This window comes from Neomonachus schauinslandi, chromosome 8, assembly GCF_002201575.2.
Source record: "Neomonachus schauinslandi chromosome 8, ASM220157v2, whole genome shotgun sequence".
Classification (NCBI taxonomy): domain Eukaryota; kingdom Metazoa; phylum Chordata; class Mammalia; order Carnivora; family Phocidae; genus Neomonachus; species Neomonachus schauinslandi.
In genome coordinates, this window is record NC_058410.1 from 71,499,240 (window position 1) to 71,515,592 (window position 16,353).

The 16,353-nt window shown below is 36.0% G+C and overlaps 1 protein-coding gene across 1 annotated transcript in view; it reads right to left on the bottom strand.

Moving 5' to 3' along the window:
• ZNF292 (zinc finger protein 292) overlaps positions 1–16,353 on the bottom strand; it is an 84,957-nt gene that overhangs the window by 11,620 nt on the left and 56,984 nt on the right. Inside the window, exons 5-7 of the mRNA XM_021693336.1 lie at positions 14,959–15,161; positions 8,426–8,562; positions 5,977–6,118 (exon numbers count right to left, since the gene is read on the bottom strand). Of these exons, the coding sequence (XP_021549011.1) occupies positions 5,977–6,118; positions 8,426–8,562; positions 14,959–15,161 (482 nt within the window). The remainder of the gene's footprint in view (positions 1–5,976; positions 6,119–8,425; positions 8,563–14,958; positions 15,162–16,353) is intronic.

A 16,353-nucleotide genomic window follows, 5' to 3' on the forward strand; every position in this document is an offset into this window, starting at 1 on the left:
AAGGGCCTTCACAATCTTTAATAATACCTCATCTGGTCTAGACTCATCTTTTATTTTTTGCCCTACCCAAACAGCCTATATACCAGGTAAACTGAGCTAACTGTAATTCCTCAAATATGCCATTCTCTCATTTGTCTTGATACCACTTGTGATACTGTCATATAATACATACATACATATTTTGGTTTTCATCCAGGGTTCCGAGCAAATAGCTCCTAAAACCTTTGTAATTTCCTAAGTGATTAGAGCTGTAAGGGCATCTTTTGTTCCCAGCTCCTGAAATAGCTCCAGAGCCTTAAACTATGAAAAGGTGCTATTATTAATAAGGCCCTTTTAACTACAAAAGAGTTTATGTTAATGAGGCGATTTTTGGAAATCCCCTAGATAACCACTGGACGGGGGCTGATAGGGGAAGAAACCTGTGATTAGAGGGTTGGAACTTTCAGCTCTTGCCCACACCCCCACCCCCAAGGAAGGGAGAAAAGCTGGGGTCTGAATCAATCGCCAATGGTGGCTGATGATTTAATCAATTATGCTTATGTAATGAAGCCTCTCTAAAAACACAAAAAGAAGGGGGGTTCAGGGACCTTTTGCACTGGTAAACATGTGGAGATCTGGGAAGGCAGACTGCTCCTTGCCCTATGCATATCTTCCATCTGCTTCTTCCTGAGTTGTAGCCTTTCATAAAACCAGTAATCTAGTAGGTAAACTGTCTTCTTGAATTCTGTGAACACTCTAGCAAATTAATCAAATCTGAGGAGGAGGTTGTGGGAACTTTTGATTTTAGCCAGTTGGTCAGAAGCACAGGTGACAAACTGGACTTGTGATTAGCATCTGAAGAGGGGTGTGTGTGTGGCAGTCTTATGGGACTGTGCTATCTCCAGGTAAACAGTGCTAGATTTAAGTTGTAGGATACCCAGCTGGTGTCCACAGAATCAGAGATCTGCTTGATGTGGAGAAAATCCCCACACACTTGATGACCCAAAGTATTCAGTGAGTAGTGAAAAGAGGAGAAAATTTTTTTCTGTACACCACTTTCTATGCTTTTTCTATTACTAGAAACACTTTCCCCTCACTCAGAGTCAACACAGACAAGCGGGTTAGAATGCCCACCTCTTTTATTCATTCAGCACTACTTTATACCAGGCACTGTGCTAAGCAATGTGCTCTCACAGGAGTCTTAGCACTCCACCAAAACTGAAAGACCCATACCATATTACAACTGTTTGTGTGTCTCCATTAGTAGACTATGAAAGCCTTAAGGGCAGGGCTGTATTTTTCAACTTTTAATTTCAAGGGTCTAGGAAAAAGCATGAATAAACCAGCCAATAGTCTTCAATAGTTCCTGGAATTCTCATAGAGGGCTACCGATTAACCCAAATCACTAACCCTGAGACTAAATTACATCACGTGAAAAATAAGGAGTTATACCAGAACCTAGTCACTAGAGCATTAACTTTAAGGTCTCTTTTAGTCCTAAAATAATAATAATCTATGATTCTACTTTTTGTTGTTTTTTAAATATTTATTTATTTGAGAGTGTGACGCACGCATGCCACTGGGGGTAGGGGCACAGGGAATGAATCTCAAGCAGACTCCCCACTGAGCCCCAAAGCAGGGCTCGCTCTCACTGAGATCCTGACTGGAGCTGAAATCAAGAGTCAGATGCCTAACCAACTGAGACACCACCCAGGCGCCCCTATGATTCTAGTTTTAAGATAAAACCTCTAGGGACACCTGGGTGGCTCAGGTGGTTAAGCGGCTGCCTTCAGCTCGTCATGATCCCAGGGTCCTGGGATGAAGCTCCGCATCAGGCTCCCTGCTCGATGGGAAGCCTGCTTCTCCCTCTCCACCACTTGTGCTCTCTCCCATGCGCTCTCTCTCTCTCTCTCAAATAAATAAATAAAATCTTAAAAAAAAGAAAACCTCTGATCAGATTTCAGAAAGTAAAAAACAAAGGGAAAAACATTTTTTCAATAGGAAACAAGATTTTTGGGGCAGAGTACTTAATTAGCAAGTTGCAAGTTATTCTTGTGAATAGGTGAGCTCTCCCGGACCAACTTTCTAAGCTATTATTCATGCTTTTAACTGCTTTTTTTTGGACTTTACTTCTGAAAAAAAGTCTGTCCAGAAAGATACTATTCAACAGAACTGTCCGTGATGACAGAAGTATTCTTTATGCTATTCAATATGTCACTAGCCACATGGAGCTACTGAGCACCTAAAATGTGGTTACTGGCTACCATAATGGAAAGTGTAGCTCTTGTCCAAGTTTTTCCCTCTCCAACACAATCTCCTCGTGAGAGGGGTGTAAGGTTGAGGGAGGAGAGTCACTTTTACCTAATCTCCTTGATTAATCTAAGTAAGAAATGAAATACAAACTGGTTAGAGTTACCAGGTGGTCAAGAGAAAGTCGAGATTTATACCCAATCTGTCTGGCTTCTAGTTTCAAGCTCCTTCCACTTTGCTATACTGCTCTTCAAGTTAGACATAAAGCAGTGGCACAACCTATATTTTAAATTGCAGTTATGGGCGCCTGGGTGGCTCAGTTGGTTAAGCGACTGCCTTCGGCTCAGGTCATGATCCTGGAGTCCCGGGATCGAGTCCCGCATCGGGCTCCCTGCTCTGCAGGGAGTCTGCTTCTCCCTCTGACCCTCCCCCCTCTCATGTGCTCTCTCTCTCATTCTCTCTGTCTCAAATAAATAAATAAAATCTTTAAAAAAAAAAAATAAATAAATAAATTGCACAGTTATTTTTTAAGAAATTTACTATTAAGTTCATTTTTTTAACTACAGCATTACAATATATAAAATGAAAAATCAGAATGAATTAACAAGGTTGGTAGAAAAAGAACTAGAAAGCAGATGAATCCACTCCTGTTCTTTACTCCTGAAAGAGAAATTCTATTCTCCTGAAAAGAAATTATTTCAAGGGGCGCCTGGGTGGCTCAGTCGTTAAGCATCTGCCTTCAGCTCAGGTCATGATCCCAGGGTCCTGGGATCGAGTCCCGCATCAGGCTCCTTGCTCAGCGGGAAGCCTGCTTCTCCCTCTCCCACTTCCCCCTGCTTGTGTTCCCTCTCCTGCCGTGTCTCTGTCAAATAAATAAAATCTTAAAAAAAGAAAAAAAAGAAAAAAATTATTTCAAGAGAAAAAGTGAAGATATATATAAGATTTATTGACCAACTACAGATTTTAAAAGTTACTTTTAAAGAGGGACAGGAGAGTATCCTCCAGTCTCTCCTTTCAAAAAAAAATTACAGATGAATTAAAAAATACTTCTTGGGGTTTCTGGGTGACTCAGTCAGTTAGGCGTCTGACTCTTGATTTTGGCTCAGGTCATGATCTCAGGGTCCTGTGATGGAGATTTTCTCTCTCCCTCTCCATCATGCTGCATCCATGTTAAGGATTTCTAAACACTGTTTAGCACCCCAATCTATGCAATGGCAGCAACTTTGGAAAATGTCTTCTGTGTACATTTAAAATGGAAACCAACTGCATTAATACTATAAGGGTTACTATAAGAAAATTAATTAATTCTGGGGCACCTGGGTGGCTCAGTCCGTTAAGCAGCTGCCTTCAGCTTGGGTCATGATCCCAGAGTCCTGGGATCGAGCCCTGTGTCAGGTTCCTGGCTCAGTGAGGAGTCTGTTTCCTCCCTCTCCCTCTCTCCCCTGCTCGTGCTTCCTCCCTCTCTTTCTCTTTCTCAAATGAATAAATAAAAAAATCTTTAAAAAAATCTGTAAAATGTGGATTCCAATTGAGATAATTAGAAACACATGTGCAACCTCTGCTTATCACTTTCCTCTTCACTTGTTATCTAATCTGTTTAATCTACTTATTAATAAGTGTTTTCATTTCAATGACTATGTTTATTTCTAAAAGTTCTTTTGACTTTAAAATCTGCTTGATCACTTTGATAGTGTCTTTCTCATGCTTTAATTATTTTATATCTTTAAATATATGTATTTTAAGGGCGCCTGGATGGCCCAGTTGGTTGGGCAACTGCCTTCGGCTCAGGTCATGATCCCGGAGTCCTGGGATCGAGTCCCACATCGGGCTCCCTGCTCAGCGGGGAGCCTGCTTCCACTCTGACCCTCTCCCCTCTCATGCTGTTTCTCTCTCTCTCTAATAAATAAATAAATCTTTAAATATATGTATTTTATAGAACTTTCCATAATTGTGTTAAAGTGTTAGGCAAATAATTCTATTTCTCTACTGAAATTCATTCATGCCACTCTGTTTCATATGCTTTACAAATCTTTTTTTAAAAGATTTTATTTATTTGAGAGAGAGAGCACAAGCAGATGGAGAGCAGAGGGAGAGGGAGAAGCAGGCTCCCCGCTGAGCAGGGAGCCCGACACAGGGCTCAATCCCAGGACCCTGGGATCATGACTGAGAGCCAAAGGCAGCTGCTTAACGGACTGAGCCACCCAGGCGCCCCTGCTGTATAAGTCTTGATGGTTAAATTTATTTGTCTTTATTTTTTTTTAAAGATTTTATTCATTTGACAGAGAGTAAGAGAGGAACACAAGCAGGGGAAGTGGGAGAGGGAGAAGCAGGCTCCCCGCGGAGCAGGGAGCCCAACACAGGGCTCGATCCCAGGACCCTGGGATCATGACCTGAGCCGAAGGCAGACGCTTAATGACGGAGCCACCCAGGGGCCCCTATGTATTTAAATATACATAATTCATAGTGTCTATCCTTGTATATTTAATCCTATTCTTTTTCTCTGCCAAAATTCCCTCATGAGAAACTGTTTCATGTTCCATAATTCCTGACATGAACTCATCTCAAGCGGGGCTTACCTGAGGATCCTGCACTAAGTATATGTCCCTCCAAAGAAGTTCTGCATTCTGCCAGGTATTACCAGCCCAGTACTCCACTCTTTACCTTCTTAAACATTACTTACTCGGCATGGGGATTTCTAGACTATATAAATAGGGCAAATTTATTTATTTATTTATTTTTATTATTATTATTTTTAAAAGATTTTATTTATCTGACAGAGAGAGAGAACAAATAGGCAGAGGGAGAGGGAGAAACAGGCTCCCCGCCGAGCAGGGAGCCCGATGCGGGGCTCGATCCCAGGACCCCGGGATCATGACCTGAGCCGAAGGCAGCCGCTTAACCGACTGAGCCACCCAGGTGCCCCTAAATAGGGTAAATTTAGATCCCAAATCTGTGTGAGGGGTAGACCTATGGTTACAACTTCTTAAGGGAAACATTTTTCCTTCTCTGACCCACAGCTCAGTAGGACATGCACAAGCTTCCCTATCATCTATCTGTATTAAAAAGTAGTATTTTTTTGGTCTACTTTTTCAATGAAATTCTAGGACTTCCCAGGTGGGGCTGGGGGCCAGAGAGCTCAGCTGCAATCCCCAACGTAAGAGGGCCCAAAATCTTATCTTTTATCCCCATAAAGCTATCTCCTGTCCCAATGCGCAAACCCCTTAGTTACTGCAAGTAGTAACATATCCCAATACCCAGCAGCAGCTTAAGCTTTCTGCTCCAGTTTTTAAGTTCCTCTTCATTTTGGGCCTATGGATTTCCCCTAATCCCCTTGCAATCTTAGATGCTATACATCAAAAGAAATGTTTATTTTATTTCATCAAGTATTTTGGGGCATTTTGTAGAAGGATTTTTAGATAATGTAATCTGCCAGACTGCTAGTAAAGGAAGCTATCTCTATATTTCTCTTTATACTTTCTAAATTTCTACAAAGCCAAATTATCAAAATAGTGTTAACACCTAGGAGTAAAAATTGTAGAATGATACTTTTCTTTAGGTCAAGAGCAAACCCCTGGCTCTCATTTGTATTTTTAAGTTTTTCTATATCAAATGCCTATTATAAGACTAATTAAGAAAAGCAATGTTCAAAACTCTAAATGAAATAACAAAAGTCACTGGAAGAGGTGCCAAAATAATAGTTTTTTATTAAAGATAATTAATATAGAAAAATAGCTTGGTTATTCTTACCTCTGAATTAATAACTTTAATCAGGAAGAAAATGTGATACACCGTCTTGGTTAACAGAGAAAGTTGCCGACATCTTTCTAGGTACACTTGTATAGATGGTTCTACTCTTTGCTGTAATTTACTCCAAAAGAGAGTGAGTTCCCTAAAAAAAATGTATAAAAAATAAGTTGGAGTCAGAATATAATAATCATGGACTATGTTGGTCCAGTCATTACATTTGAAATTAAAACTGGTTTTAGATTCCAATTTTACACGTGGAAATTAAATTTAAATTAGATACAAAATACAAAATATTTCTCAATTTTTTAGAGACTAAATAAAATCAGATTTTGATTTATCATTCTTTTAATATTTTTCAATGTCAGAGAGAAGCACTGCCTGTTACTAGTAAAGCACCTCTCATTTAAACAAGTTATAGAAACGGTAATTGAGCCACGTTTGAAATTTATGTAATAAAGTACAAAATGTGTTTGTGTATATATAAAATGCATATATAGATCAATGGCATATTTTTAAAAGCATTTAATTTTATCTTCTACCTGAAACTGAAAACTGAGCAATTGGTTAATTAAATTTAAAATTATTATTAGATGAATGTTAACAATCAATGACGACACAGAACTCAAAAGTAACAACTAATTTCTGTCCAATTGGTGAAATAATAAGACACTTTGAAAAATGAACTTCGAAATTTATTTCAAATACAATTAGAATCTATTTTTCACAGAAAATAATCCTACTGAAATGATGAATTTTCCTCCCCTTTACCTATCGTCCTATTTCTCTTCTGTCCTCCGTGGTTAATTTCCACAAAAATCTTCTTCCTTGCTGCAACTTTTTTCATCAAGTATTCTCCTCAGTACAGGCCTTTCCTATTATTATTTCCTCAGTTTGCACTCCTAGGAACTCTGCCCTTTCACTACCCACTTGAGTAACTTGCTCATTTACTGGATTTTAACCTATATATTGAGGACTTCAAAATCTGTCTCTCCAGTCTTGACCACTTTCACCTCTCTAGTTCTTTATAAGACTTCTCCACTTTGATCTCTTCTGAAACCTGAAACTTAATATATGAAAAAGATGATTAACATTCTTTCCAGTTCACCATCTTTGTAATTTAATGCATCATTATCAATGACCCTATTAAGTCTCTGCTTTCTATTATCCTAAAGACTGTTACCTTCAACATTTTTTCAACCCATCCTACATCCATAAGGAAGCCTTCATAACTTCCCAGCTGGACTGTTAACTAGTTTTCTAGTTGACTTTTCTAGCTTAACTCTGTCCTGCCACTTCTTCCCCCCAACTCTGTCCTCACTGTTCAGACCTCAATCCATTCTCAAGTACTTGTATTACACAGCATTTCTTAAACATAATTTTTTTTGCCCTCCTACTTAAGAGCTTATAATAGATTGCCTTTGATGATATGAAATCCAGACTTTGATAGCTTTTTTAAAGCAGTGTGAGAGTTAAATTTTTAGTCACTAATATTTATGTTACATGGAAAATCTACTTCTCCTCAGTAAATGCATGTTTTTTATTCTCCCTTCAGAATCTTTCTACCCACCTTTTATATCAATCCTCTGTGTACTGCATATATGATTTTCCCTTCACAACAAAACTCGTAACTGCTCAGAAAACCTTTATAATTGTGAACTTTATTCTTCTTTAATTACACATTTAGTTTGCCTGTCCCATATTCATGGGATTTGTATGTCATATGTCATTTGGTAAAAATTCTTAAATGTCAGAATGTTGTAAACTAAATTTTGTGTTTCCAATATTACCAACAAAACATTGAAGACTAATAACGCTGTTCACTGACCAGATAAATTGCCAGTTTTAGCTAACACATTAATTTAAGACAGCTGATCTTAAGATTTTTTGAGTCACTTGAAGTCAACATCTCTATTAGTTGTATGTTCCCAAAAGAATGTAACAGGCTTTGCACACTTGAAAATGTACCATATAAAGAAATGTGCACTCAAGAAGTTAGTGAAATAGAATGATATTTCACAGATGGAAAATAAACTGTATTTCCATACATGAATGACTAAGCTAGTTATGTAGTTAAAAGTATGTAAAATGCAGAGGAAAAAAATATACACATTCAATCACAGATGGCTTACGTATCTGAAAAAATTGTGGCATTAGACAAAATAAACCTTTCTTTCATCTTCTAACATCTAAAAATTTCCTGATCATTATTATTCATTATACACTCATTACTGGTATACTAAGGAGTTGTCCTTAATATAAAAAAATTTTGAAGTTATAATATGAACTACTTGATAATCAGTTTATACAGCATGTAGTAACTGAAAATAAGCTTTTTGTTTTGTTAAGATTTTAAAGGATTAAAAAATACATCCTTAAGCTCTCTGAATTCTCACAACCTATCTTGTATTCTTATTTAACAACTTTTCTTTACAAAATAAAACCAACTCACCAAGCACAGTACATATCTCCTTGTTGGAGCTGACGTGATAAAAATGCAGTACATAAGACAAGAGCACTTTTTTCATCACCCTCGGATTCTAAGTTACAAATCATTTCTAGTGCATCTTTGCAATCAACTTCTGAAATCTACAGAAAAAAGGATATAGAAAACATGCCATAAAATGGTTTTATTATTAGGATATACAGTAATATACTTTAGAATCTTCACTAGATATTTACAGATCATTTTTATCAGTAAAACCTCATTGACTCATATACTATCAATTCATAGTTTGTCATTACTGGGCTTCAGTAAAGAAATAATCTTTCTTCAAGTCAGAGAACCAACTATTTTCATGAACTTTACAAATATTTACTTATTTGCAATGACTAATCCTAATTATAAGTACCCTCTACCCATTAATCAGTTCTATGATACTGAAAAAGAAAAGCTGTAATTTTCCCTCTTTTATCTGGTAATTTAAAAATCATTAGCATCAGCAGAAAGGCAAAGAAAGGTCTACTGGATATAGACGAATAAAGTGTCTATTCATCTGAGGGGAAAAAAATATACTATGAAACATTTTATGTAGTTATACCACCTTTAAGTTAAGCTCACCTCAGTGTTCTATAAATCTCCATTATTTTTCTTTTCATATAAATTCATTCCATCTCAAAGCCTGTCAACAGTCATGCATGCATAAGTATAACCTAGATGAAGGCAACTTCTTCATTTAATTATACATGTATATCTACTGCTTATTTTTTGAGAAATTAAAATTTACTACCACATTACAATCATTTAATACATAAACAGATCTCTATAAGCATTTGCTGTGAGACAAGGATATAGCAAACAGCATACAACCACAAATCACTGGCGTTCCACAAAAAGATTAATTCCAACATGGTATAAATGACAAATGGGGAAAAAAAATGAAGACCAATACAGACCACTGGCACCCATGTACCACAGAGATAACCATGCCCCTCCTTGTTGATCTTCTGTCTCTCCTGATCAACTTTTGAGTACAGGAAAAGTGTATGTGTGTGTGTGTAAAATGTAAAGTGTTTAGGATGAACAAGTGACTAAATGAGGATAATCTTTGAGGAGGATAAAGGTTGCATGAGGATAGATTCAGAGGTTCCATTTTATACATTAAGTTGGGCTAGAAAACTCTAAAGACCCAACTCTGAGTCTGTGTATTTAACAACAATGATTTCTTACAGGAATCATGAAGTTAGTGGCAGAGTTAAGACTGAAACCTAACTCTTGGAATTCCCCGGTGCAGTGCTCTTTCCATTACTCCTCCATCTGACTCCTTCTAACAAATCTTTAAGAGACCCCACTCAAACAAATAAAAAAAAGGGCTGAACAATATATAATCATACAATTAAATATTTTCAAATACCTACATTAAGTGCATTATCAGACATATTTTATTATTTAATCATATATTTCCTACTAGGTAGGTATTATCATTAACATTTTATACACAATGAATGTGGGGTTCAAAGAAATTATGTAATTTGACCAAGTTGCAACAGTTAATTAAGTGGTAGAGCTACAAATCAAATTTTGTCTGACATTAAACATGCTCTTTCAATTTCATCACATTATCTTTTATTTACAAGCTGTGTTAACTTTAAACAATTACCCTGATACACACATGTAGACAAATGTTAGAAGTCAACCCATAAGTTTTGTTTTTTCATGTTAATAATAACAATAATAGCAGCTACTATTTATTATTAGTGCCAGCTTCTTCAGAAATAGCATTGCTAACCATATAGCTTGCCTGGTAGATACTACTACTAACTTTTTAGAAATAAGGTTCAAAGAGTTTAAGTTAACTTGCTCAAAGTCACATGCTTACTTAATTAGTGGCAATCAAGATTTTAACCCAGGTGCAGCTTCAAAGTCTGTGCTCTTTCCAGAATTCCCCATGCATAAGCATATTGAGGCCCTTTATTGCTAAATACTGATTTTTTTACATGTTCAGGTTTAATAAAAAATCTTATATCCTGAAAGTCTGATTTGTTTTGAATCTGATCTTTTGTTGTTGTTCTCCTAAAACCTAAGCCACTCTTCTTGAATGCTCAAATGATGCAAAATGCATACATTATATATAAGAAAACTTACTTTCCCAATGATATTACCTACATTATTAGCTTACACTTAATAATGAGAAATATGTATTTGTATGTAAAATAGCCTCAATATATTTATTTCACATATATACAAAATATCAAGTGAAACATCTGCCATATTCAGTAATACAGAAAACCTCACTTTTTATAGGTATACTAGGAAAACAATTTTTAGTGTGTACTTCATAGCTTTCATTTCCCTGGTTTGCCACTAGATGGTCCTCTCGAAAAAATAGGACACTAAAGAGAATGGCAGAGAAAATGAAACCATATTTAAACTAATGGATACTTGAATTCAAACCATGAAAGTGAAATACAAATCAAATATAGCTATCAATGAACAAGAATTTTTTTTAAATCCAAGGCAGCATAAAGTAGGAATTACCAGTATATACCTAAATAATGACTATATATTATAGACATCTTTTCTCTATTGCTTTGAAAAATGAGCAAAAATTTAAACACCAGAAAATCTGGAACTATGAAATAAATTCTTAAAGTCAGAATGATTTGTTCGTTAAAACAACATTAAAGACATATTATGCTAACTCCCTCTGTAAAACAGAAAAATCATTTCAAGAATGTGAATAATGATTTTTATGTCTTCATATGGCTCGTTATGCCAGGTATTCAAAAAATACAGAACACTTCATCAGTATTCTATATACAATTGCCAAGTGTACTTTTAAAATGTATTAGCTCTCGGGCGCCTGGGTGGCTCAGTTGGTTGGGTGACTGCCTTCGGCTCAGGTCATGATCCTGGAGTCCCAGGATCGAGTCCCGCATCGGGCTCCTTGCTCAGCGGGGAGTCTGCTTCTCCCTCTGACCCTCCCTATGCTCTCTCATGCTCTCTCTATCTCATTCTCTCTCTCAAATAAATAAATAAAATCTTAAAAAAAAAAATGTATTGGCTCTAATCACATTTTAAGAAGTCTTGCTTATCAACATAAAATTGCTTTCCAACTAAAAAAGAACTTAGAGGGCACCTGTGTGGCTCAACTGGTTGAGCGTTGGACTCCTGGTTTCGACTCAGGTCATGATCTCATGGGTCTTGGGATTGAGCCCCTGCTCCTCCCCGCCCCGCCCACTCTGTCATGCTTGGGCTCCGTGGAGAGTCTGCTTGAAAGATTCTCTCCTTCTGCCCCTCCTCCCACTAGCTCTCTCTCTAAAATACATAAATCAATCTTAAAAAAAGAAAACAGAACCTTAATGGTAACCCTATCATACTAAGAAAACATAAAATCAAATCATGAGCTACTGTTTTTTAACTCTCAGGCTAGCAAAAATTTAAAAGACAATCTCCAATGTTAGGAAAGAGGAAATTTCATATACTGTTTATGGGAGTATAAACTGGCATAATCTTTTTTGGATGATAGTATGGCTCTATTAATTTAAAATGTGTAGACTCCTTCATCCAGCAATTCTGCTTCCAGAAATCTGTCCTACTAGTGTACCTCTGACAAGAATGAAAGGATGTATATATAAGGAAACCGTTTACATGTTCCCCAGTCTGACTAAAAATATTACAAATCCGAACTATGGAATTATGAAGCCATGAGAAAGAATGAGGTTGATTTATAAATGAACAATATGGAAAGATGTCCATAATAAATGGGGAAAAAGTGACCAGCAGGTCAGGGTGTGCATATGTATGCTCGAAGCATATAAAAAAAATACATGTACGTGCATAGAAAAATATGAGAAAGGTTACATATCAAATTTCAAACTGAATGATTACTTGGGGGAGTATTAAATGGGTAAGGGATGGTTAGAGAGAGAGGATTTTACTTTTTAAAAAAATTCTATGTTTATTTTAATGACAAAACCAATAGAAATACTGGCTCTAAATAGATCCAAAATACTAAAACACTGCTCACTTTGTTTTATACCTATACCAAGAATACAGGCCAAGCTATTCCTTCCAGAGAAGCCAGATAAACACTCCTCTCTCAGCCCCATTCCTTGGCCATCTACCAGGGCTAGCTGCTATTTCTATTACAGTGAAAGGATCCTGGGAAAATCCTAGTAGATTCCTTGTCTACTGGCTCCCCTGGACAAGGATTTCCTCAAAAGGATCACAGAATCCAGGCCATGGCTGACTCTTTCCAATATCTCTTCCTACCATACACCAAGGAATGGGTAAAAAAGTCAAATGCTTATAAGAACCAGACAGGAAAAGCAAATGAATGTGTGAGAGACAGCATACCTCTTCTGAAGAGGGCAGTATCTTTGGGCAATTGTTCCCAACAAAGTGACTACCTTCCCCTGGGGCAGAAATAATACAGGCCTTGGTGACAGCCAATCTTAACCCACTTCACATGGAACAATGAAGAAAAAGTTTCTATATATTTTTAATAGGAACATAAAAGAGTAACCAAACAATTTCTAAGCAAAAGAAGACTTTTAACAAGGAATGTGTAGACTTATACATATCCTGTCCTGTTCTGCACTTTATGATCTAGTGTTGTTTCTGGGATAGGGTACAGAGACTTTGGTGAACTCTGCTTAAAAACATGGAATGCCTTACTTCTGCTTACTTAATATAAGAAGGAAAAAAAATCATTTTATATGACATCAGAGATACCTGGGGCCCTCACACAGAATTTTCCTGAGGATCTCCCAGAGCAAGCTAGGCTGCTGCTACTCAACTCTGAAAAATTAAACCAAAAGGGAACTTAGGTTCAGTACTGCAAGATCTTCTGATTATTCAAGAGAGTTAGAAATACAGATTTTTCCTGGGGATTACAAATTCATAGTCTTCAACTTCAAACAGGGACTTCGCCTAATGACCCTATGTTTAGATAGTTTCCTATTAGAAGCTAAGCTGCTTTAGGCCAAGACTTATGCCTTAACTCACATTTAACCCCCCAGTGCTTAGACAGCACACATCACTGACTTAATAAAAATTTGATGAAGGGAGGATAGATGAATGGACAGACTGACATAAGGGCAAGGAATGAACTGATAATGAAAGCTTTACTATGGAGCTGAAAAATAACAGGTAGCAGCAACACAATAATTTAAGAATTTTAGAAAAACTGTTAAACACATTTCAAAAGCTATCTCAAGAAACTTTATATGTCTGTCAATTAACTGTCTACATAGCTATTCTGAACTAATAAGAAAACTTCAATCTTCTGTATGTCTAAACTAATGATGTAATTTCCTCGGCTACAGCCCTGAGCTCTATTCTATTCAGCCTAAGAATTGCCAGACATCACTCTTCCCAGTACTCTCATTATCCTCACCATCCACAACAACCTTATTTCTAATCTTGGTCCAAGCCTACCATCTCCCTCTTCATTTTCTTAAAAAAAACAAAAACAAAAACAAAAACATACAATTACCACTATAATTACAAACTCTAACCTCATGTGGGCATTCAGCTTTTTGTCTGAGGCTATCCTTCTTCCAGACTGATTACAGTATCTGTCTACTCAGCTGATCATGCAAGCTCTCTTAATTGTCTTGGTTTGTATCTCAACTCTTCCTGTTACACATCTTTAAGTGTGTCCTTCAGTCATTTTCTTCTCCTCTCTCTATTGCTCTGGGGTTGAAGGATACTTATATTAGAGATACAAGACAACTGTGTGCATTAAATGCTCAATCAAAACTGTTCAACACATTATAGTTTTCTTTATCTAAATTATTTAAATACATATTCCCTGTTTCTTGATCAACAACTTTTAATTTTCCTACCCTGTCTCCAACTTCATTTTGGAATTACGAGTCCTCCAAAATGCAAATTCCCATTTGGACCATGACTCTATCTCAGAATTCTGTAGTATAAAACAAATACATGAATACTATGCTTTATGCCAAACCAGAAGTAAAAAAATCATGTCTCACAAAAAATAAAGTTTTACATTAAATATGCAAATAAAAATTTGATCTTTATATATATATATAGATACCAGCTATATATATATGACTTCTCCCTAGGAATACATTCTGTTTTTGAATACGCTAGGCGTGTGTGTGTATATAAAACAGAGAACATATTTTTAGGAGGAAGTCACATAAATTCTATAGTTACTTAAATTAGCCAGTTAGATTTACAAGTATCTTGAAGTTAGGTAAAACTGAAGTTAAGGTCCAATTGCTAACAAAAACACCCTACTAAATTGTTAAGCCACCTCCATCTTCCCATAATTTAACCACAGCAGTAAAAAGGTTCAATTTTAAAAAGAAGCTAGGTGAAATCAGTTTACATATAACTCTGAAAGCTGCTTAGAATCACTACCCCAAAGCATACTAAAATTTAAGACTGACAACAGTCCCTCACTTTCTAAGAGAAGTCAAAGACATTCTAATCTAATTGAAAATTAACTTCTTCACTTTTAAAAATACTCACTTTTAAAAGTAATTACTAACAAAAGAAAACATACTCACCTCTTCGATTAACTTTTCATTTGGTGATGATGTACAAAGACAAACAAGGTAAGTTTGCTTAAAACTACCTTTTGTACCAATCTCTGGATGGTCAGAACACAGCTTTGCTAGAGCAGTTGCTTGACTTAACTGATTGGTTTTGATTAGATGTTTAATTCTCATATCCAACAAGATGGGACCCTCAAAAGCTAAAAATTCATTCACTTTAAAAAACAAGACAAAATAGATTATTAACATTTGGTAATAATTCATTTGCAATACAAATACTTAGAAGGAATATCTTTTTTAAAGCACAGGAACTAATACTCTTTTTTTTGCTTTGCAATTTTCTATTACTGTCATGCCACTATAAAATACCTGACTTCATAAGCAAAAGGAAATTATATTGCTAACTTTTAAAAGTTGCATTAAATATTTTTACCCGACAGTACCATTTAGAATGAGGTAAATTAACTTCTTTATGACAAAAATAATTTTGCATCGAATTCTAATAATCCAAGCTATTAAAATTACACTAAATTCTTTTCCCCATAGCATTTATTCTTGAATATCAGAAGTTAGCATCCCTGGAAATCTGCAGTGCTGGGGCATTACACACTTATACTGGTAACCACTGGATATTCTAGAAGATGAGATTCAACTAAAATTGTGTTCAGTACTGATGATGTATTTTTTTTTTTTACAAAGGCGAAGTCTACTTTGTTTTAATAGATGTTTTAGAACAAATTAAACATCTACAGAAAAATAAATAAGGGGGAGGGGAGTCTACTGAAACTTCTGTAGGTTTGTAATTTTTAAAACATCAACTGATAAACCTCAACATTTGCTTAAGACCCACATACACATAATACATTTCTATTCTGTTCAAATCTTCAAACACTTGTTTGATCAACTACAAATAAAATTTTTTATTTTTTTGTATTTGTGAAGGAGACTTTAAATTTTAACAAGTGCAAATTTAAACTCTTCCCTATTTTCCTTATCAGAATGAGAAAATCATGTTTAAAAATTTACTTGGTGATAGCTAGCCTGAAACCTTTGGAAGGCTTTTAGTAACAGAATTTTAAATACTCTAAATAAAGCACACAATTCCTCTACTTATGAACAGACTGGAAGATATGTCTAGTAAGTAATTTGTGGGTTAAAAGATGGAGAATGAGAGATGTTCTTCCTTCTTTAGATATCTGCGACCCTCTAGGGCTTTTATTTTTTAGATCTACCTGCACTGCATCCCACTGTGAGAAGATTCTTCTACGAGACACTATAATCATGGCTCCTCAGTATTCAAACCATGAACATGTATGCATTTTAACAGAGGATCCCAAATTCCATCATTTTTTTGAAGTCTAGACCTTTGTACCTGCCACTCTCTATTCTATTCTACTCCCTGCCATG